The sequence below is a fragment of the Ammospiza nelsoni genome, chromosome 18 (genome assembly GCF_027579445.1).
Source record: "Ammospiza nelsoni isolate bAmmNel1 chromosome 18, bAmmNel1.pri, whole genome shotgun sequence".
NCBI classification, from domain to species: domain Eukaryota; kingdom Metazoa; phylum Chordata; class Aves; order Passeriformes; family Passerellidae; genus Ammospiza; species Ammospiza nelsoni.
This window is the reverse complement of record NC_080650.1, coordinates 4,433,114-4,454,170: the sequence shown is the minus strand read 5'-3', so window position 1 is coordinate 4,454,170 and position 21,057 is coordinate 4,433,114. Positions and strand designations below refer to the sequence as shown.

Here is a 21,057-nt window from a genome sequence, read left to right as displayed (position 1 = left end):
TGGACTCAGATCTTGGGAGTCTTTTCCAACCTTAAGGACTCTGATTCCATGAAGATGAGGTCATTCACTCCTAAAATAATCCCTGCATGGCTGCAATAGTGGGAAATGCCCCGGGCTGGAGGTTCCCCCTGCACAGCAGGAGGCTGTGACACCCTTTGGTCCCTGCAGGATGTGACACCGTGGGACTGGCAGTGGAAACGCTCCCAGGGAAGGCAGCCAGGCCAAAACAGGAAAACTGAACCAGCAACATCTCCTGAGAGCTCCTGCCTCCAGCTGGGGTGAGCAGGAGGCACCCAAGGCAGAGCCCTGCTCAGAGCACCCACAGCAACGTGAGGAGAATGTCTGCACTGCTCCTGGCAGGCGCTTCATCCAAAACAAACTGCAGAAAAAATGCACGTTCAATACATTCCAGGAAGACTTCCATTACTTAGAAGTACATTAATCTCATTTCTCTTCAAGTGCCTGAATTAATACAGCAGTAATTCCCCTGCAATGAGCTGTAAGTCAAAATAAAGCAGAGCAATGGGGTGGTAAAATGCTGAAGAGTCTCTACACTGTCACCATTATGCTTTAAAAAAGGCAAAATCTAAACACTTCTTGCAGTGCAAACAAAATTCCAGCACATGGGATTGAGTCCAATCCTTCAGTGAACCGGAATGTTTAGGTGGAGCTGTTCTAATCAGGATGGATGGATTGAAATAACTCTCCAGGGCTGTCTGCTGTGAAGCTGAGACAAGCACCTTTGTTAAGAAACTGATCTCAGAAATGTCTGTACCATCCTGGAATCCAAGATAATTTTACAGCAGCCTGGCTGTCACTGTTGGCACTCACTTGGCTGCTGAGCCTCGAGCTGGTCCTTACCCTGATTTCATAAGCAATAAAAATATTCATAGCACACAGTTCTCAAGTGCAGAACAAACCAAACGTAATTGACATTAATGTCTGCTCTAAGATCCCAACAAGTATAGCATTAGGAACCAGATAAAATGCTATTTTCATACCACACTGAGCAGACATGATACAAGTTCAGGGTAGATCAAGCTGCAATTTACACAACAGGTGTGAACTATAAAAAACCTCACACTTTGCTGCTCTAGGTTTATTTCACTAAATCATTCCAAGAACAGAAAAGCATCAGCAATACTCAGTATCAGTTTCACTCAGCTGATATTCCATTTCATCCTCCACTTCACCACCAATAAAACACTTGAGAGTCTGAGATGTGGGCATGGAAAGATGCACCCTGAGTCACCCCACCTGAGACCCAGAGGGATTTTGCCACTCTGCTATTCCAGAAGGATTTTGCCATTCACCCAACCTGGCAGTATTTTTAAAGGAAAAGCAATGACAGAAAATCAGACTTTAAAACAAACAGAAGTGTGTTAGAATGTTGGGGGACACAAGACAGATGATGGATTTTGGACTTGGTTAACATAAGAGATTTGATAAGAGGATGCTTTGGCAAAAGCAAATGGAACTTTGGAAATTCAATAGTGGGAAATGCCCCAGCCTGGAGGTTCCCCCAGCACAGCAGGAGGCTGTGACACCGTTTGGTCCCTGCAGGATGTGCCACCATGGGGCTGGCAGCAGAAATGCTTCGAGGGAAGTGCAAGACTTAGAGTGCAAGAAGATTAAATTAAACAGGTTTACTGGAAAAAGAAATCTCACTAAACTTTGCAAGCAAGAGATGTTGTTATATGCATAATTTTGTATATGTGATTTTAACTTAATCATTTGTGAAAAATGCATGTATTTTATGATTGGCTTTTTGTAAATATTAAAATGAATATTATATGTATTGTGTTAGAAAGTAATGCTGTATTAATTCTCTTAAGTACTGTGTTAAATATGGCTTTAGGTTATAAAAATTGTTAAAATAGAAATGATGCTATGTAGGATTTTTTTTAAAGAGAGGACTTGTAGCAAGATAGCAGCCACAGGACACCTGAATCTTTCAGAGAAGAGAATTTATTGCCCCATTATCAGAAGAAACTAACTTCTTCCCACCTCAAAGGCGCTGTTAGGATTCAGAGGAAGAAATTGACACTGACCAGACAGAATCCTGTATTTGAATGGAATTTATGCATCATGTATGAAGTGTATGAACATGCAACAGGCTGTTGCTTTTAAAGGTTAACCCTTTTTTAACGTGTGTCCTTTTTCGGGCTCGTGCTGCCCAGAAAAATGTACCCGGACATCCATAACTCTTTGTATTTATTGTCTCATATTGTCCTAATTCAATTTGTCCAAATTGTTATCACTCTAATTGTGTTCCTATTTTTATAACCATTTTATTACTATTAAACTTTTAAAAATTTAAAAAACAAGTGATTGGTGTTTTTCACACCAAGAACAGGGCTTGGAGCACCCTGCTCTAGCAGAAGGCGTCCCGTGGCCGAGGGTTGGAATGAGGAGATCTCTAAGGCCATTCCAGCATGAAAGCACCCTAGGATGGTGGGATTCCAGCATTCCCCTCCTCCCCAGCCGAGCAGAGCCCTCACCTGTCGCTGCTGTGCCTCTGCTCGTTCCAGGTGCCGTACTGGCTGTCGGGCTCCTGCACCAGCGTGTCCGTGTCCTTCGCCCCTGGAGGCTGCCTGGAGAAGCATTTCCTCAGCTGGTCCTGCAAAAAACACCTCCAGTCAGTGCTCCAGCCCCTGCCTGAGGGATTAACAGGTCTTATAGACCATAACAGCTTAGAATCTGACAATTAAACTCGGCTGGGAAATGAACTTAAACACGAAGAACTGCTGTGGAGTCGGTGCGACAATTCTCTGTGCAGTAATTCTCTGAACAATAATTACAGTAATTGTTTTCCTGGGCAAATAAAGGATCCCAGAGGTTGGAGATGACTCCCTGGTTTCAGGAACTCCATGCTGCTTTAATATTGTTCTTATCTCAGGGTGCACAGAGCTTCTCAAAGCACCTATGCAAGCACAAGGAATTGTGCTGGGAATGACATTTCATCCCCTCAAGCACAGCAGGCAAACATCAACTCCACTGCTCTTTTCCTGAGTTTAATAAAATAATCCTTTTTTTTTTTTTCAGGCTTTCTTTGGAAGACATTCAAAATAAAATGCATAAATACATAAATAAATAAATAACCACAGGGCCAGACACAAAAAGCCTTCTACAAACAGATGTAACATCCAAACCCAACCCAAGACAGACCACAGTGGGTTTGCTTTGCTTTACTCTGACCTCTCCTTTCCTGACTGTTTTTATTCCATGGATCTGCTGCTTTCCTAAGAAGGAATGAGTGGATCCCTCAGCTTTCCAGGGAGAGAAGTGGGTCAGTGCTGGCACCCCAGATTTGCAGCACACCAATGTCAACCCAGCCCTGCAGCTGTACAGAGTTATTCAGGGAGCTTAAAGAGCTCCTGAAATCCTACACTGGGAGCAGATAATTAAACTGTTGGTCTCTTTCACCTTCATTACCCTGAACAAATACAAACATGGTTTTCAGCTCCAGATCAGTTTTGCTTATCAAGATTTTATCTGACAGCAAATTACATGGTTTTCCACCTGCCCTTGGAAAAATGCAAGGATTTTTCTCTCTTTGTAAGTACCCCCTGCCTCCAACTCACTGAGCAGAACACGTTGCTGGACTAGAACACAACTCTTCCTCTTCAAACAGCACACACATAGAAACAATAATTAAGAAATCCCACATTTAATATGTAGAATTCCTTCATATTATTGGGGGTAAAAAGAGAGATTGCACATTTACTTGTTTCCTCAATTTTGTACACCTAAGGAATGCTGCCTTAAGACTATAAAAAAACCATTAAGAATAACTCAGCAGTGCTGACACCTGGCTACTGAAGAAATCCCACAACACTTCCAGTTCTCATAACCAGTTCTTATTTCCCAGTGGCCACAGTCACTCTCCATCCTTGTTGTGCTCTTTGCTGCTGACAAAGTTGTTTGTGTTTTAATGCAAAGAAAATACAAAAGGCTCCACCATTTACTCCAGCTATCACCATGCAGCTCAAAGTTAAAGACCAAGTTAAATTCTGTTTGCAATACTCAGATAAAACAGGCTCGGTTTGTGAGTTGCATGGAACAGACGTTTCCTGCTTTTCATTCTCCAGATGTTCCTGAAGCCCCAGAATTCACTGGTTCTTACACTTTATGCAATCACAGGATCTTTAAGGTTGGAAAAAAACCTCAAAAAGATGGAGTCCAACCTATCCCACATAGATATCTAAATAGAGACAAGTACATGAATGCCTGGAGGCGAGTTAAGCTCTTACATTTCCCACTCCATGCCAGGTACAAGATTCCAAATGCGAGCCAGGCACACGCTGCTTCCAACACAGGAGACAGTCTGGTATTTCCTAGAAACCACAGGGCATTTCCTCCTCCTTGGCTTGGCTTGGCTCTGTGTTTTGCCTTCCACAAATTCCCTCTGCAGCTTCCCAATCCCATGATTTGCTCCAGGGACTCCTGGGCTCAGCTCTCACCCAGTGGCCTGAACAATTTGGCTGGTGGCTGCCCTTCTAGGAAAGGCATTAACAAATACCAGTGGCTCTTCTACTTCCCTCCCAACTATCCATGCTCATCCAGAGGATTATTTTCCACCTTGATGCTTATTATGAATTTTTTTCAATGTCAGTCCTATTCTTATCATCAATTTGTATGGTGTTTTCCACTGGTTACAACTAAAGTCCATTACTACTACACATGGCATCACTTTATTTGCAATCACTCATGTTTTTTCTGCTAGAAATTAGACTCAAAAGCTTAGAGGCAGGAGGAGCAGCAGTGGGGAGCCCTTGTTTACCCAGCAGTGAGTTATCAGAGCCCTGGGGGCTGTGCAGGAGGGGTGTGGGCAGCACAGATAACAACGGCTCAGCAGCCACAGGGGTCAAGTTTAGATGCAAAGACACCACTCCTGTGGAGGCTCAGCAAAACCTGACAACATTTTACACTTCTGCCCAGAACAACACCATCACCTGAGTTATTTCTGGGTGCTAAACCCAAAACAAGCCAGAAAAAGAAATAAAATTACTGCTTCTGAAGGTGCTGTGAAGTTAAGTTCAATACAACAAACAAAGTCTAAATGTCAGGAATAAAACACTTCAAACTCTAGGAAATCTAGAGTTCTCTGTGTTCTGAAGGCTTTGTTACTTTCAGAATCATTATTTCATTTTGCTTCTGGAGGAAGCTGCTTATTTCAAGACGATTGTGTCTTTCCCTGACAGACCCTTTCAACACTTATTTTTTAAGGTGCCAAATGATTAATTGGAAAAAATAAATGCTCTCTAGGTACCAAGCAGAAAAATCAGGAGTGGGAAGAGGAGCTGATCCTCTCCTTGGCTGGTGGAGGAGGTGTTGGCTAGGGGCACTGAGAGCAGTGCAGAAAAGCAATTTATAGCCTGTGCAGCAGCTCAGAGGAGAGGGGGTGCTGAGGAAGGAAGTGACAACAAACCAGGAAGATTTTCCTTGCCAGAGGGTGATTATTAGCAAGAATGAAGAGTTTTAGCTTTTCTTTTGAAGATCTCTTTTCTCTTATTGTCATCACACTCCTGAAAGACTCCAGGCAGTCAACACATGAAGACATTTCCTCTATAAACAGAATACTCAGGAAACTGGAAAACAAATAATTCCAAAGGAAAAAGCAGTAAAGAGGGGTCTGGTGTCTTTTTAGCACACAAGATAAACCCAAATTAGAACTTTTCTATTTTATGATGGCAGAAAAATCTCCCAAATCAAATGAAACCCACGCCTGATTCGGGTTTCAAATGCTGTAATTCTCCAAGCTTTGATGTTTAACTTCTCAATTCTTACACCAGGAGCTACGGAAAAAAAATCTACTTAATTTTTCCATAAAGTTAAGCAGCTGAGCTGTGTCCTGCTTTGCCTCTGGTTCTTCTAAAATGAGCCATTATGATTATGCCTCTTTCAGTCTTCCCTTGGAATTAAGCTGGGCTTGGCTACACTCCAGGGCTGATTACTCCTGCAATTTCCCGTTCCTGAAAACGATGCACACACAACATTGGTTCCCACCAGCCCCAAAATTACCCCTAGCTCTGGGTCAATGCAGACATTTACGTGCAAAACCCTCCTGCACTGATGGGAAATGAAGACCTGGCACAGGAGGAACCAGCTCTGAGAGATCTCCTGAGTCAGAAGCTGCACAGACAGTTTCAAAAATATCTTTGTTTGCCAAGGAGCCTGAGGCATCAGCCAGCCAAAGTGACAGCCCACAGCTTGAGTGTGAATGTTCAGAGCTAAATCCCACTGGCATGGGTTGGGTATGAAGAGGAACTGCACAATGGAAGGAAGTTTTGACCATCTGCCTTGCTAATATACAACTCAGAGAAAAAATGGTGCTGGTTTCTTAAATAGGGCTGCTTTTTATTTTTATTTTTTTTCCATTTTTTCCTCTGCTTACTTTAATTAAAGAAGCAAAAAATGTGGTCAAATTGCCCTGTAAGTGTGACACTGCATTTTAGTAGAGCTCACAAGTTCTTACAAATCCCAAAAAGTATTCCAGCTGTTCTCCTGCAGAATGCCAGGAAGAGAGCAACAGACCTCCACCAGTTCATATCTTATGATATTATTTTGTAGTTGACTCTGCTTTGAATGGGATGCTGGGCTTGATGAGCACAAGAAGTCCTTTATAACCTAAATTATTCTATAATTACTCTAAGAATTTGAAGGACTAAGAGGTGAATTATATATTTTAGAGCACTAACAGAATTATCACAAATAACACCAGATTGAAACCAACCAACACTGAAAACCCCACCACAACAAGAGAGCTTAAGGGTCACAGCCCACAGATTTTAATTTGGAAGTACCCAAATGCCAAGACAGCAAGTGGGAAGAGGATCCCAGGATTTCCATCTGTACTTACTATCCATCCAATGAATGCTGCCCACAAGGAGTAAGTCATGGCTCCAGCTCCTCCTAATTCCCAGCAATCAGGTGGGATTCAGGCTGGCCAGATCAGCCAACTCCTGCTTTAATGAACTGCTGGTGGAGTCAGTGCCTGGGGGAATGCTCCAGGCTGAGGCAGCACCTTCTGCCCCCACCCTCCCTGCTGCAGCCCCAGATAAAGAGTTCCAGGAACTGCCCCGCTGAGTTCCAGACCTCCAGCAGGAAGGAAGGCTCCCCAGCCCTCCCAAACGGGACAGCGCTGCCCCATCCATGGAGACCAGCCCCAAACGCAGAATTTAGGGAATTAATCCATTTCAGAATCCATCTCCAGGGCTTTCTAGCCTGAGCCAGCCAGGTAAGGAGATGGCAGTGAGGGGCTGTGGAGGCTGCTCAGGTGGAGCATCAGCTCTGGGGTCCCAGCACAGGGGGGATGTGGAGATGTTGGAGTGAGTCCATGAAGATGATTAGAGAGATGGAGCAGCTCTCCCATAAGGAAAGGCTGAGAATTGGGGTTGTTCAGCCTGGAGAAGGCTCCAGGGAGATCTTACTATGGCCTTGCAGTATCTAAAGGAGCTCCAAGAGAGCTGGAGAGGGACTTTGGACAAGAGGGAATGGCCGAGAGAGAGCAGGTTCAGATTCATGTCAGGAAGAAATGCTTCCCTGCCCATCTCTAGAAGTGTCCCAGGCCAGGCTGGACAGGGCTTGGAGCAGCCTGGGATAGTGGAAGGTGTCCCTGCCTCTGTCAGGGGCTGGAATGGGATGAGCTTTAAGGTCCCTCCTGACCCAGACCATTCCATAATCCCTCTGGCCCTGGTGCATCCTGGGCTGGGCAGCACAAGCTGCTGGTTTTATGTGAAAAACTGGTTTTATGTGAAAAACTGGAGCTGCTGCTGAATGCACAAACAGTGCCTGGAGAAACACACGTGTGCCCCATGTGACTGTGAGCACTCACACAGCACATTCAGCTCTCTCAGATCCTGAGGAGCTCCACTGCTCTGCTCAAAAATCCTTTAAATAATGGATGTTTCCCTCTCCCATGGGCAGTGGAGTACGTTCCAGTCCCACAGTACCAAGCATCTCATAAATGCCATCAGGCCTGACAGCCTCCCTGTTGCTATGCAACCCTGGGCTGCCTTTCCATGTGAGTTTTGCCTGCCTCTTCCACAGGGATATGATACCCAACCACCAATTACATCCCTGATGCTAAAGCCTGACAGCATTTCCCTTACGAAACAGGAGTTGTTTTTAGAGGGTGGCTGGTCTAATTCTCCACATTTCCATTGTTTCCCATTGCTGCACAGGACTGAATCCCAACCCTTTCTCCCTGGAAAGGCACAGCAAAAATTACAGATGTACTAAAGGAGTTCCAAGAGAGCTGGGGAGGGACTTTGGACAAGGACGTGGAGGGGAATGGTTTTTAACTGGCACAGGGCAGGTTTAGATCAGATATTGGGAAGAAATTTTTGCCTGTGAGAGTGGTGAAGCCCTGGCACAGGCTGCAGCACCAAAGAGAGACCCAAAGTCCACCCTGCATGGATTCTGGCCACAGCAGAGAATGTGGTCAGAGGAATGCAGATGAAGTTGGTTTGGTTTTGCCAGGGATGCAGATGAAGTTGGTTTTGCCAGGGATGCAGATGAAGTTGGTTTTGCCAGGGATCTGGTTAGGACCATGCAGTGACATCAGCTCCCTGCTCCTGCTGTTCTCCTCCTCATTCCACACAGCATTTAAAATACATTTGAGTTTGTCATTTTTTCTACTCTGCAAACCGAGCTGCTCTGCCTGGCTGTGAACACTCACCACACACAGGTCAGGCTGAAGATGGAGCAGAGGTTGACCCAATGTGCAAAAAGCAGATGAGAATCTAATTCTAAATATAAGCCCTGCTAGGGCTGAGTGAGCCACAAGAGCACTTCCTCTGAGAGGTGGGAGTGTACAACAGCACAGCACAGGAACTGGCTGGGAACATCTTTAAAACCTCTCCTATGTCATCAGATTAAATTTCCTTTTCAGCCTGAGGCAGCCAGGCTGATAAGGAACGGAGCCCTAAGAAAGCCAAGGCAGCAGGAAGGAGCCAGAGGCTGGGTCAGGAAGATGCTGAGCTGTGAGAGGGGATCCAGGCTCAGCCCAGGGCACTGTGACTCCCATCAGAGCGAATAAAACCTGGAACAGGATCCCTCGGCTTCAACACTGCAGGAGGCACAAGCCAGAACAAGGCAATTTCACTCTGGGATGCCAAGGAGAGGATAATTTGCTTTTTTTGAAAAGCTGCATAGTTGAAATCAACACCTCCTACTCCAAATGCTGCATTTCACAGCTCCTCTCCACATGAGACACGAGTTAAAACTTCAAACAAACATTCCTGGGAAAAAAAGCTCTCCTTAGCTTAAAGCCTGGAGTTAAAGATGTAGAGAAAGTGATAGGATTTCCTGACAACAAGTGAATAACAAACGTGCTCGTTTCAACACACAGGCTCAGGAGATGTTTTAGGAGACAGCAGTCAAAACACACACACAGTCACCCCCCAGTGAATGCCACAAGTGCTTCCCAAAACTCTCACAATATTACCAATTTCAATAAAAATGGATTGCCAGGATAGGGAGGCTGTGAGGGTGGGGGCACAGGGCTCAGGGAAGCTGTGGTTGCCCCTGGATCTGTCCAAATCCAGGCTGGAAAAAACTGGGATACTGCAAGGTGTCCCAGCCCATGGCAGGAGGTGGGACTGGGTCATTTTAAGCCCCCTTTCAACCCAAATTCGTCTGGGATTCTATGATTCTAAGCCTTGCATTCAGAGAAGTTTTTCTATTATACAATTTATTTCCCCTGAAAGCTGTCACTCACAGCTTATAAAAAAAAAAGGCAGCAAGGTGGATGAGCAGAAAATATCAGCTCTAAATCTATTTATGCTATTTTCTTCTTGTTTAAGAGCATGGTAAAAATCAACTCCTTGCACTCAGCAAAAGTGAAATCACAGAGTAAAGTCGTTTCAATAATTATTCCTGCCAAAATAATGAGAGAACAACAAAGGCAGCCACCAAATGCCCATCACTATGGGTTTCTGGCCCAGATTTATCTGCCAGCTACGTTCATGGCCTGTTAAACCAAAGAGAAGTTATTAAGAATGAAAAAGGAGGAACTGTTTCAGCACTGGCCCTTGTATCTTCATTAATTAAACTGAACAGCTTCACTCCTCCCCCCAGCCCCAAACAAGACAAACAACTCATTTTTAAAGCCTGCTTGCTGCAAACTTGCTTCCCCTTACCCTAACAGCTTCCTGGCAATTTAAAGATTACATTTAAAGATTAAAATTCCATTTACTGATAGTACCAAAATATTATTTTTGAGAACAACTCACTGTGTTTTCAGGGAATATTAGGGCAGAACAATTCAGCAACTATTCACCGTAGGGCCTGTACCTATTCCAAGTTCACAATCAAAGTGCCAACTTGTAGTAATTTCTCTTTACAAATTTGTTGAAGGATGTTGACCACAAAGGACAAACTTTTTGCAGATAGGTTGGGGTACAACATAACAGGCACTGCAGATCAAAGCTCTTTTATAAGCAGAGACACAGTACAGGTGAATGCAGGTGTGGAACTCAAACCTGCTCCAGAAAGGGATCCTGCTTGATAGGAAAAGGCAGAGTCCAGCAGCTTTCCCCAGCAAAAAGCTGCACAAGCTTAGAATGAAACATCTGGAAAGATTAATAAAAACTAGGATGGGAATTTCAGCCTTGAGCAGGGAAAGGGCTGTGGGATGCAACAAAAACCCTCAAAAGGACTAAGTGCCCTCCCAGCACACCTGGGACACATGCATTGAACAAATTACTCCACTTCTGTCTTTATTTTGGAATTAAAAACTGAATCCAAACTAAGTACCAGATAAATTTTGAATGAAAACAACATTTTCTTCGACTACCCAGTACACCAAAAGCACTCCTAAATGCACTTAGGTGTTATTTTTAGCATGTATCAGAGCAATTTAGGTAAAGCACATCGACCACTCAGCCCCAGAATTCATCTTTGCTGTTCTGTGTGAAACACCTCTGAGGTTTTCCATGACGTTTTTTAGCAGTGTAAGTGGAGCCAAGGGAATCAAACAGCTTGCCCTGGTTTCATTGTATGGCAACAAACCTCGAGACCTAGAACAGTGCTGGCTGTGAAACGAGATCTCACACCTATAATAGAACCATGACCGACAGACCCTGATTAAATCTGAGGCCATGTTTAATGCATGTATCTCTGCTCCTCTTACAAAGACACCAAGCTGATGACATGAGATGAAAACGGACAATTAACTCCATCAAAATACCTGAAAGAAAAATCAGCTCCTATTTAAAAGGTCTCACTGCAAAGCAAAAGCTTCTGCAAGCTCAGCTGTGGATTCACAGATGTGAGGGTGAAGAAGTTTACTCACACTGACTTAAATTGTGCTGCCTGAGTTGAATTTGGAGAATTTGGAGAGCTTTCTGTGCTTTGTATGATGCCAAGTTCTCCATCAGTAGCATCAGGGAGGGAGCTGGAAGGCCTTGGCTGTGTTAGGCAGGGATTCACAGGTATTGCTGCTTCTTCTTTAAAAACTCCACCAGCCCCAAGTGACTGCTCTACACTACAGCCCCAAAGCAGCACAGAAATCAGTTTACATGAATTACACACTTTTTACTCATTCCACAGTTTTTTGTAGCACAATATCAGTAGCTCCAAGGACTAAGACAGGACCCTGTTGTAAAAAAGCTAAAAAATACCAGCTCCAGGTCTATATTCACCGTTTGCCACAGACACAACGGTACCAACCACAAACCTCTTGGAGTGCTCAGACCTTAAGTTTGAGCCCAAGTGAAACCAAATTCCCACACAAAGCCAAGCACAAGCAGAATTCCTGCTGAAACAGAGGAACAGCAGCTCCAGCACTTTCACCAGTGACTTAAGTGAAAAGGTCACCCTGCGTCTCCTGATTTCTGCTCTGTAAGCAGAAGTGCTGGGTAGGACAGCAGAACATTTGTCCTCTGCAGGTTTCACATTCCCATTTTTCAGCCTTCTTCTACACAAGTTGTTCATTCAGATGATTCCAATAAATCTGAACCACCAGCTTAAAAAAAAAAAAAAACCAAGAGAACTTCACCATGCTAACACTGTAACAGTGGTTACCAAATATTTTCTTCTTCATTCTTTTGTGCTTACTTGACACTATTTTCTTTCCCAGTCTGTCCAAACAGGACATGGATAGCAAGCTGGGACAGAAATGCTCTACCCAGTGCTGATAGAGAGTGTGGAAAGTGCCATATTCAAACACCACACCTGCCCAAGGAATGCAGCGTCACCTGCGCTCATTCCCCGAGCAAACCCCGCCAGAGCTGCCTGTGTTTACACTTCACAGTGAGTAACTGTTTTGTTTAATAATAAAAAAAAAGAAACAAAAAACATTTTAGCCACTTCAGAGAGTTTGGATTTACCCACATGTTGGCACCAAGGCTTGGGGCCCCTTTCCACACAGCTCAACCACAGTCACTGGTGAAACACTGGGCTTAAATCACCAGTTTCAGGTACAACTCAAACCTCTGGTTTCAGCTCCTCTCCATGAAATAAACAGAATAAACCAGATTTATTTCCCTTTCACTCCCTATCACCCCAAACCTTTGCTGCTTTGCAGGATGTGCCAGAACTAAAATTAGGGGTGTCAATAATGGCCAGGAAGGTCATGGCAGCTGTAGCCCTCAGGAAACCAGCCTTTCCTCCACCTCTTTGCCATGCCATGGAATACAAACAGTCCTTCCTGAAAATAACTGGAGACCAATGGAAAAGGGATGGGAAAGGGCTCTGTTTGGTACAGAACTGTGGAGAACCAAAAGCTCTTCACCTTTCCTTTGCTCCCACGAAGTGCACCCTGTTTGCCATGCCACAGCCTTCACAAGCCACGTTGACACTATTGCTTCTATGGCATGACAAAGTAAAAAGCATTCTAAGAAAAAAACACCTATTTTTCAATAAAATAAGGAAATTATGATCATTTATGTTGCCTGCACAGTGACAGCACTTCATCCTTCTTACAAATTTAGCTTCAGGCATTTTTTACTAGAAAATCACAAATACTGAACTATACCCAAAGCCACGCTGGCTTGCTGGGGAACTGACCAACACCAGCCCAGTTTCAGCTTAACTTTCTAATTTCAGACCAGTAAGTGTCCTACCTTACTATCTTGCTTCAAAATCAACCACATTTTTCCCATTCCCCAAACCTTGATTCCCTGGCAAATGAAAACATCCACCTGTGCTGCAGGAAGAAAGCAGCTGGGAGCAGACAGACAGACAGCACTATCTGGAGGTGTTTTGGGGGCTGTTTTTAGATGGAAAAGCAGACAGGAGGGAGGTTTTGTTAGGAGATTAAATGCTGCAACAAACCCGAGGGTTTGCACTGATTTTTCTTTTCCCTTGAGGGTGTCAAAAAGGTGCTTACAAGCTCGGGGGGCTCTGAGCTGGGCTGCCTCTTCCTCAGAGAGGAAAACCTCTGCTGACTCCGCACTGAAAACCTTCGGAAGGACTCTCTGCTCCGGGATGCAAAGTGCCTGAAGGAAGAGGTTCTCTTGAAAGGAGTCCTGGTGCCACCTTCCCCTCCACTCCGCTCATGAGCCACCGCAGTAGTGACTAAATTTAGTGCTTCCTGCAAGGATCTCCGCACTGTGCCCATCCACTGGGTCATGTGAGTTTGTGCCACTGTCAGTTTGTCTCCAAGGTAATCCATTTTTAATTTTTTTTTTTTTCCAGCAGAGATGAAATATCAATATTCAGTAGCAATTAAAATATATTCTCCTTAACAACCCTGATTTATTTTGTGAAAAGTGATTCCGTGTATAAAGTACTTCCAGCTAAGGTAAACAGCATTGCACTATCACCCTCAGCATATTCCTAAAATTAAATAAGCAAAGATGTGAGGTGGGAGATTGGTATTTGTCAAGTAGGAAAAAATAAAAGACTTTTCCTACTTACAATCGGCTTTGCAGAGTTCCATCAAAATATGTTTAATTCAGCCATGTTAAAGAGATAAATCAATGTTTAAATCCTGACACAGTCACTTGAAACGAGTCCATTTGCAAGCAGAGAATTAGGTTTTCACTCTCTCATTTCAGAGCAGAAAAAGCAACTCCCTTTATAAGCCAAGTTTTTCTTCTGCTGTAAATATCAGAACGATAAAACAAATCTCATTCTCGTGGCTCGGCCGCTCGACAGGTGAGAGTACACTGACCAAAGTTCTGGTGCTCCTATACAATCCATTGAGCAGCAAATCGATTCGATCTTCCAAACAATAAATCCAGCTCCTCCTCAGAAAACTCTGCAGCAGGCTGTCAGCAGCAGAATCCCCTCCTCACCACCATCCTCGCTGCCTCCGGAGCCATCCTGGAGCTCTCAGAACTGCGGAGCAGCGCAGGCAAACGTGTCCAGCCCTCCCCGCGGGGCTGCTCGGAGCCTGCCAAAAGAGCTGCTGGATGACATCAGCTCCTCTGCCTTCCAAAGGGGGGGACAAACACAGGGACTGTCCCCACTCCTCCTGCGCTCACATGGCTCTGGATGCACAGCTGCTTGCAGCACGGCTGCCTCCCAGGCTGGCTCTGCTAAGGCGCACACGAGGTTACCAGCAGGAGAACGCTGCTGCTGCTGCTGCTGCCGCCTCTGGAATGCTGATCCCTGCTCCTGTGTGTACCCTGTGCTCCCGGGGAGGAAACAATGAGGAGGTGACCAGCCTGCAGAGGTCTGCCCAAGGAAGGATCTGGGCTGGGCTTTATTATAGCACAGGCAGGGTTCCCATGGCAACGCGGGGAACAGCATCTGCTGGCTCCGGAGCAGGCAGGAGTTGCACAGATCCATTGGAATGATTCATAGTTTGCATACGTCACGTGGACTCGCTGATTTTAACCCTTCCTGGGGAACGTGGCTCTGCCAGGGAACGTCTCACACCCACAGCAGAAGATTCCCACTGGGAATCCTACACCTACACCAGCATCCTGCTGCTCACCAGGCACCTGGGCAGTGCCAGCACCTGTACCTGGCTCACTGAGCCATTCATGGCCTCAAAGAGGACATGTCCCAGCCAGTGACTGCTATCAGCACAGGATAATGATTAAGCCAGGTCTGAACAGGTCTGACCATTAGAAGCTGGTTTTTTCCACTTTTCTACACCATTCCCTGTTCTCTTCCATGTCCTTCCTAAGCTCTGCTCCATCCCCAGCTGCTGGGAGACCACAGGGTTGGCACCACAAACCCAAAATGACTGAGGGTAACGAGAGGACCCCAAGTGTCACCAGCCATGGAATCCTGGAACAGCCACTTGGGAGGACAGCAGGAATAAAAGCTTTGAGTTTAAATCAATAAATCTCAGTTTATGACGAAAGTTTGGACTTTAAAGTCCAAAGTCAAGCTGTGAGTAGTTCAGGACCAAGGGGAAAGAGGCAAGACAGGCACGTTGGGAGCTGCTCGCTCCCTTGTTTGTTCAAGGGGGTTTGTGGCTGTTGCTTAATTTGCCAAACAAAGTACCATGAACTTGCATCACCCTCTGCTCCTCTGAACTATCCAGGAAGAGATTCAATGGAACGAAAAAATTTCTAGATAACATTTGATGCAATGGTTCTTGCGTAAGGTTCATTGTATCAGAAATGTGCCTTGCAGATATACATGAACCCAAGATACCCTGAGGAAACAGGGTGCCTTCCCTTTTAATCCCTGTTTTTAGGAGCTCAGCTCCACCAACCTGTAATTTATCTCCAGGAAAAACTTAAGTGACAACTATATAGCTTTGCCTAACTTATTCTCATTTCTGAATGCATTTGTTTTGAACGTTTGCAAATTAGCAGCTTTATAAAAGCCCTCAGTAATCAAAGAAAATCCAGCCAACAGAGAAAATCTTTTTTCCCCCCCCTTAACACAGCTCTTCTCTTGAAGAGTTGCAGGGTTATTTTTGCACAGAAATGGAAAGAGATAGTTTTGACCAGATTCCTCAAGAGCAGGGTGTTTCTTAGATTTGTAAAGAAATAGGAAAAAATAAATGAAAAAAAATTAAATTTAAATAAACCTAAATAAATTTAATTTTTAATTTAAAATAAAATTAATATTTAATAATTAACTAAAATAAATTTAATAAATTAATAATTTAAATAGAATAAATGGAATTAAAATAAATTTAGATTTTTTTAATTAAAATAAAATTTAAATTAAAAAATAAATTTAAATAGGAAAAAATAAATTTAAATAGGAAAAAATAAATTTATCTACCAGACTTATAGATAATCCTTCACGAACTATGGAGATCCTGCACCCAAGGCTGGAATTCAAGACTTAGTACACATTTTCATGCTGTTAAATTTAAGTGTGATATTTCAAACATCTGTGCCTTTGCAAGTGCAGCTCTGTGCCTGCTGCAGTGCAGGGATTGTGCACTCTGCCATTCCAGAGGGTTTCAGGCTCCATCTGATGCAGGAGCCCCTGAAATAGCAGCCCAAGAGCTCTGCCTGGAGCTGCCATGTGAGTTAGTCAGCAGCTCCTTCACCTCACCAGGATGGGCAGAGCAGAACATAAATTTAAGTCCCCATCTGGAATTTCACCTGAGGAAAGGCAGAGCCAGATTTCACCAAGGATGCAGAGAGCAAAATGTTCCTACAGCTCGCTGCAAGGACTCCTCACATGTGCATGGAACTTGAAGGATCTGAAAATGCTCTAGAGAATATAGTCCACTTTTTTATTATACCTCTCCTGAAAAAGAATGTTATACCCAATATACAATTTTTGTCCTCAGAAGATTGGAAAACTGCTGACTTGAGTCTTTCTGCAATACTAAATTTAGGATCTTCTGGCACCACATGAACACACTGCTGGGTATTGAAGCATCTAAATTACTGCTTAGATTTACACCTCAATTAACATCAGGGCAAAATGCTTTGGAGATGAACCTTCCATCAACAATCCAGATGAACCTTCACCATCAAATTCAAATAGTCAGATATTTTCCCAGCACTTCAGCTGAACTTGCAGGGGAGTAGAACAAGATGAGCTTTAAAGCTCTTTGCTTGGAGGTTGTGGGCACCTTCCACTATCCCAAGTTGCTCCAAGCCCCATCCAACCTGGCTTTGGACAATTCCAGGGATCCAGGGGCAGCCAGAGCTTCTCTGGGCACCCTGTGCCAGGGCCTCACCATCCTCACAGGGGAGGATTCTCTAACTGGCCCCCAGCCCAGCAGTTCTGGCTGAGTGAGAATTTGTTCCTGAGCAAGAACAGCACAAGATGATCTTCTGCCCTTGACAAATTCAAGTGATTATCTCACTCTGGGGCTGTCAGGGATCTGCAGCTCCAGAAAACAGAGCACATACACACAGCTACCCAAAGTGCATGACTAATTACCTCAGTATAAATGGGACCTCGTTATTCAAACATTGCTGGGTACTTCCATTATTAACATCTATTCCACCTACAGCTCCAAAACACAACCCTGCACAAAGGCCTAACAACCCTTGTTTCTCCCCTTATTCAGTAGAAAACAAAATTCCATGGTTACATTATATTTTCCAAAAGCCTCTCAGAGCTCATTTGGAGCCTCACCTGCTCTCAAATACATGTAATTATGTTAATGACTCTGTGGGATTGCAAGGTCAATTTAAAGAAGGCCTGAAAGGAGAAGAGCACAGCACAGAGCCCAGGAGGGGCAGGTGGGATTTGCAGCCTCTCCATGGGTGTGGGTCCTTCCAGCCCATGGGGTTCCCCTGCCACCAGCACCATGGAATGGGGAAGGAAATCCAGCTGAAGACCCACCAAGACATCTGGGAGTGGTTTTCACCTCAACTGGGTCCCCTGAAGGATCCTTTGCCAGCAAAGCAGATGGGACAGAGGATGGACAACCTTAGTCTGGACTAACTGTGACAGTTTCTGCTCTTCCCATGTGGCAACCCCAGTCAGGAATTCACTCTCTGATGGGCTCCTCCTATCACCCCCTCCCACCATCACTCCAATTAGCAATTAGCATTAATTCAGGCATTTCCAAAGGGTTTTCTGTGAGCCATCATCCCACCTACAAACAGCAGCACCCAGCACTTGTGAGGAGCACAGCAGCTCCAGTCCCACCTTGTGACACCCCCAGGAGCAGAGCCTGCCCTTGTAAGGCTGTCCCAGCCCTGCATTCCACACCAACTCTCCCTCTGCTTCATTAGTAAGAGAACTTAATTTAACCTCTTGTGCTTGGCACATGGACTATTTAAAGATGCAGCACTGGGCTGGGCTCGGTTGCACGGCTCCAGACTAAATTTCTCTTGGGCTCCTCAGACATGACAAACAACTCAGGGTTTTATGGGCTCCTTGTTTTTACCTCTGTGTTTTGCCAATGGAATTGTCACATTGCAAGAAGGAGCAGCAAGCATTCCTTACTACTACATGCAACACCCCCATCATGAAAATTTTACCATATCACCTTCCAATTCTCATTTAATGTAAAAAGAAATGCCTGGCTGCACCTCTGGCAGAGAGAGAGCAAAGCTCAACAGCTTTGAGGAGCTGCTCCATGGCCGATCCCCAGCTTGCCTCCATTATTCCAATCCAGGAATTCCCATGACACTTAAAACCAACAAGGCACTTTGTCTTTGGCTGTGTTAGCTGTTCTGTTTTGTAGGTTTTTAAAAATTTTCATGGTGATATAATAATGCAATTCACTGAGATGGCCAAATAGCCTCACCTGTAGACAGGCACTCCACAGCCAAAAGAAAAAGGGGAAAAAAAAAAAAAAGGCAAGAGAAAGGAAAAAGAGTGGAATGGATGGAGTGTTTTAACACAAGGACTTTGGACAGTGTCCATACAGAGAAATCTCTTTTGTAACCTGAAACCCCAGGTATCTCAATATTTACACCAAATATTTGTTTTTGATTCCTACTTTCGTTTTCTACTGAAATTAAGCAAGTTACACTCATAGCTACAGCTCTAATTAATGGTTATTCACAATCTTGGACAACTTGGAGAGAGACCTTGGCATTAAAGGTGTTCCCCTTGCAACTACCATCTACAAGAGGCTGAAATTCCATACTTTTTCCTTCTGCTAGGTAATTTTAAAAGCCCCCAGAGGCCTCACAAAGCAGTGAATAAGGAGAGGCTGTGAAAGCAACAGGTTCTGCATCAATACTGGGAAAGTTTACACAAGCACACATTGATATGAGATGTTTTTAAAGAAAGGTGCAAAAATATTTCATACAAGAGCCTATCAATGGCTACTTTAAAAAGTCATGTTTTAAACAGAGATGAAAAATTTAAAAAAAATCTGCATTCCTTATTTTTCTTACAGAAGTACCCTTGTGATAAAGAAAACATTAATAGTTTTCATGACTGAATGAATGCTCCACGTATTTGTTTATATCTGCCAGAGTAACTTCTCCATTCTACTTCCATGGTGATCCTTGATGGGATCAGCAAAAAAATGAACTTTCCCATTTTATTTGTGATCAGAAAGTCAACCATCCTTTCTCTGCCCAGGATTCTGGGCACTTTTGCAGTAGCATGTCATTATTTCAAATTAATAAGCAAATAAGAATCTGTAAATAAGGGTAACTGTGAAATAAAATTTTTACTCCAAGTTTTTAAACAATTTAAATGCAACTACCAGTCATAATTGCAACAACTAAAGCACAACAGTATTTCAGAAAATGCCAATTCTTTTGTCCCCCAAACTACATTTCTCCTGAACCTAAGCAAGGCCCAGTTAAATATCCTGAACATACACAGCTTTTGTGCCTTGAATTGTTTCAGTGTAAAACAAAGCTATCAATGTTAAAGCTGAGGAAACCAGCTAAAAATACACGAGGTTGTTTGCAAGCCCATGTCCATAATCCTGCAGCACTTCCCTTCTAGCTCAATGGAGAAGGAAAAACTGAAAAAACAGAAACAGGAAATTCCTACAGCACTGGAAAGGACTAAAACAAATTTCTTTACATTTGTTTATGTCCAAAGGAATAAAGCCAAGCAAAAGATGGATGGTTACAGGTTGTTTTTAATTTGTACAAACAAAAATCCAAGATGAAGATGTCTGCAAAGGATATTCCTACACCAGGGAGGGAAAACAAAGTAATGCCAGAGCCAGGGCTCTCCTGGCAAGTCCAACATGGAACAGCTGCTGCTCCATCACTTGATCCAATGGACATGTTAAGCACAGACAACCACAAAACATCTTCAAAAGAGAGTTCTTAGGCAGAGAACAAGGTCTAAAATACCTTCACCTGCTGAACTTTCCTGCCAGGGCAGGCAGGGTGAGTGGAGTGCACAGAAACAAGCAGAACACGCTGCTCCTGCTCCACAGCACCTGCCTGAGGAGATGGCAGATCATTTGTGTTCCTCACTGAGGGTGCTTCAACCACTGAGGGCTCAGATCTGACTCACAAAATTCACAGAACACTCTGAAGGAAGAGCTTCTTCTTTTTTTTTTTTCATGCAAGGGATTTCCTTCTTCAAAGATCAGTAACAAGGAGCTGCTTCTGAACCCATTCCAGCTGTTCCTGGTGTGATCACACACTGCCCAAAGCCTGTCTGAATATTGCTCTTCCATCTTCTCCCTAAAAATCACCATTCCATGCGGAATCAGGCACTGCTCGATGGCAGTAAATTGACCAAACACCAGCTGTAAGTTAATACAATGATTCCTTCACCCATTTTAACCCACTTGATGATGAGAGCAGAGGATTTATTTGAGATGGCTGTATAATCCTGAGTGCACACACCTTCCTCTACTTCCAGGTCTCTCTACTCTTACTGCCTCCTCCTCCTCCCAGACCCAGCATAACAGCCCCATGTTCTCACATTCCCCCAGCCCTCAATCCATTTTGCCTCCCCTTAGATGCCAGGGATTTACTGCTCTCCACCATGAATCACTACACCAAACACTACATTTCTCCAAGGCTCCAGATTTCCCTGAAGTTACACTTTAAGAACACCAGAGTCCTGCAGCACAAATCCTGTGGTATCCTGAGGAAAGTCCTCTACAAAGGACTCCTCTACTATTTTCCCTGTGCTCAAGCAGCTCCCTAAAATCCCCATTTCCTTTCAGCACAGTAAACACTCACTGGCTGGCTGCATGAACAGCTCACCACTGCTGAAGGGACAGGAACAATAGTGGGAACTTGGCTGTCTCCCAGCATCAGCAACACGGACAACAGCTTGGGAAAG

The 21,057-nt window shown here is 44.1% G+C and overlaps 1 protein-coding gene and 1 long non-coding RNA gene across 6 annotated transcripts in view; one reads left to right on the top strand and one right to left on the bottom strand.

Annotated features, from left to right (window-relative positions):
* The window catches only part of KIAA1671 (KIAA1671 ortholog), a 66,373-nt gene that overhangs the window by 8,249 nt on the left and 37,067 nt on the right, over positions 1–21,057 (bottom strand). For 2 of the 5 annotated variants that reach the window (XM_059485009.1, XM_059485012.1), the window contains one exon: positions 2,502–2,620. In XM_059485009.1, the coding sequence (XP_059340992.1) occupies positions 2,502–2,620 (119 nt within the window). Of the gene's footprint in view, positions 1–2,501; positions 2,621–5,431; positions 5,582–6,862; positions 7,050–13,336; positions 13,851–21,057 lie in introns of those variants that run through there. The other 3 variants (XM_059485010.1, XM_059485013.1, XM_059485011.1) reach the window with 3 other exon arrangements.
* On the top strand, positions 7,008–13,514 carry LOC132081358 (uncharacterized). The gene is made up of 3 exons (XR_009419673.1): positions 7,008–7,240; positions 12,086–12,258; positions 13,317–13,514. It is a non-coding gene; the product is annotated as an uncharacterized LOC132081358 (long non-coding RNA).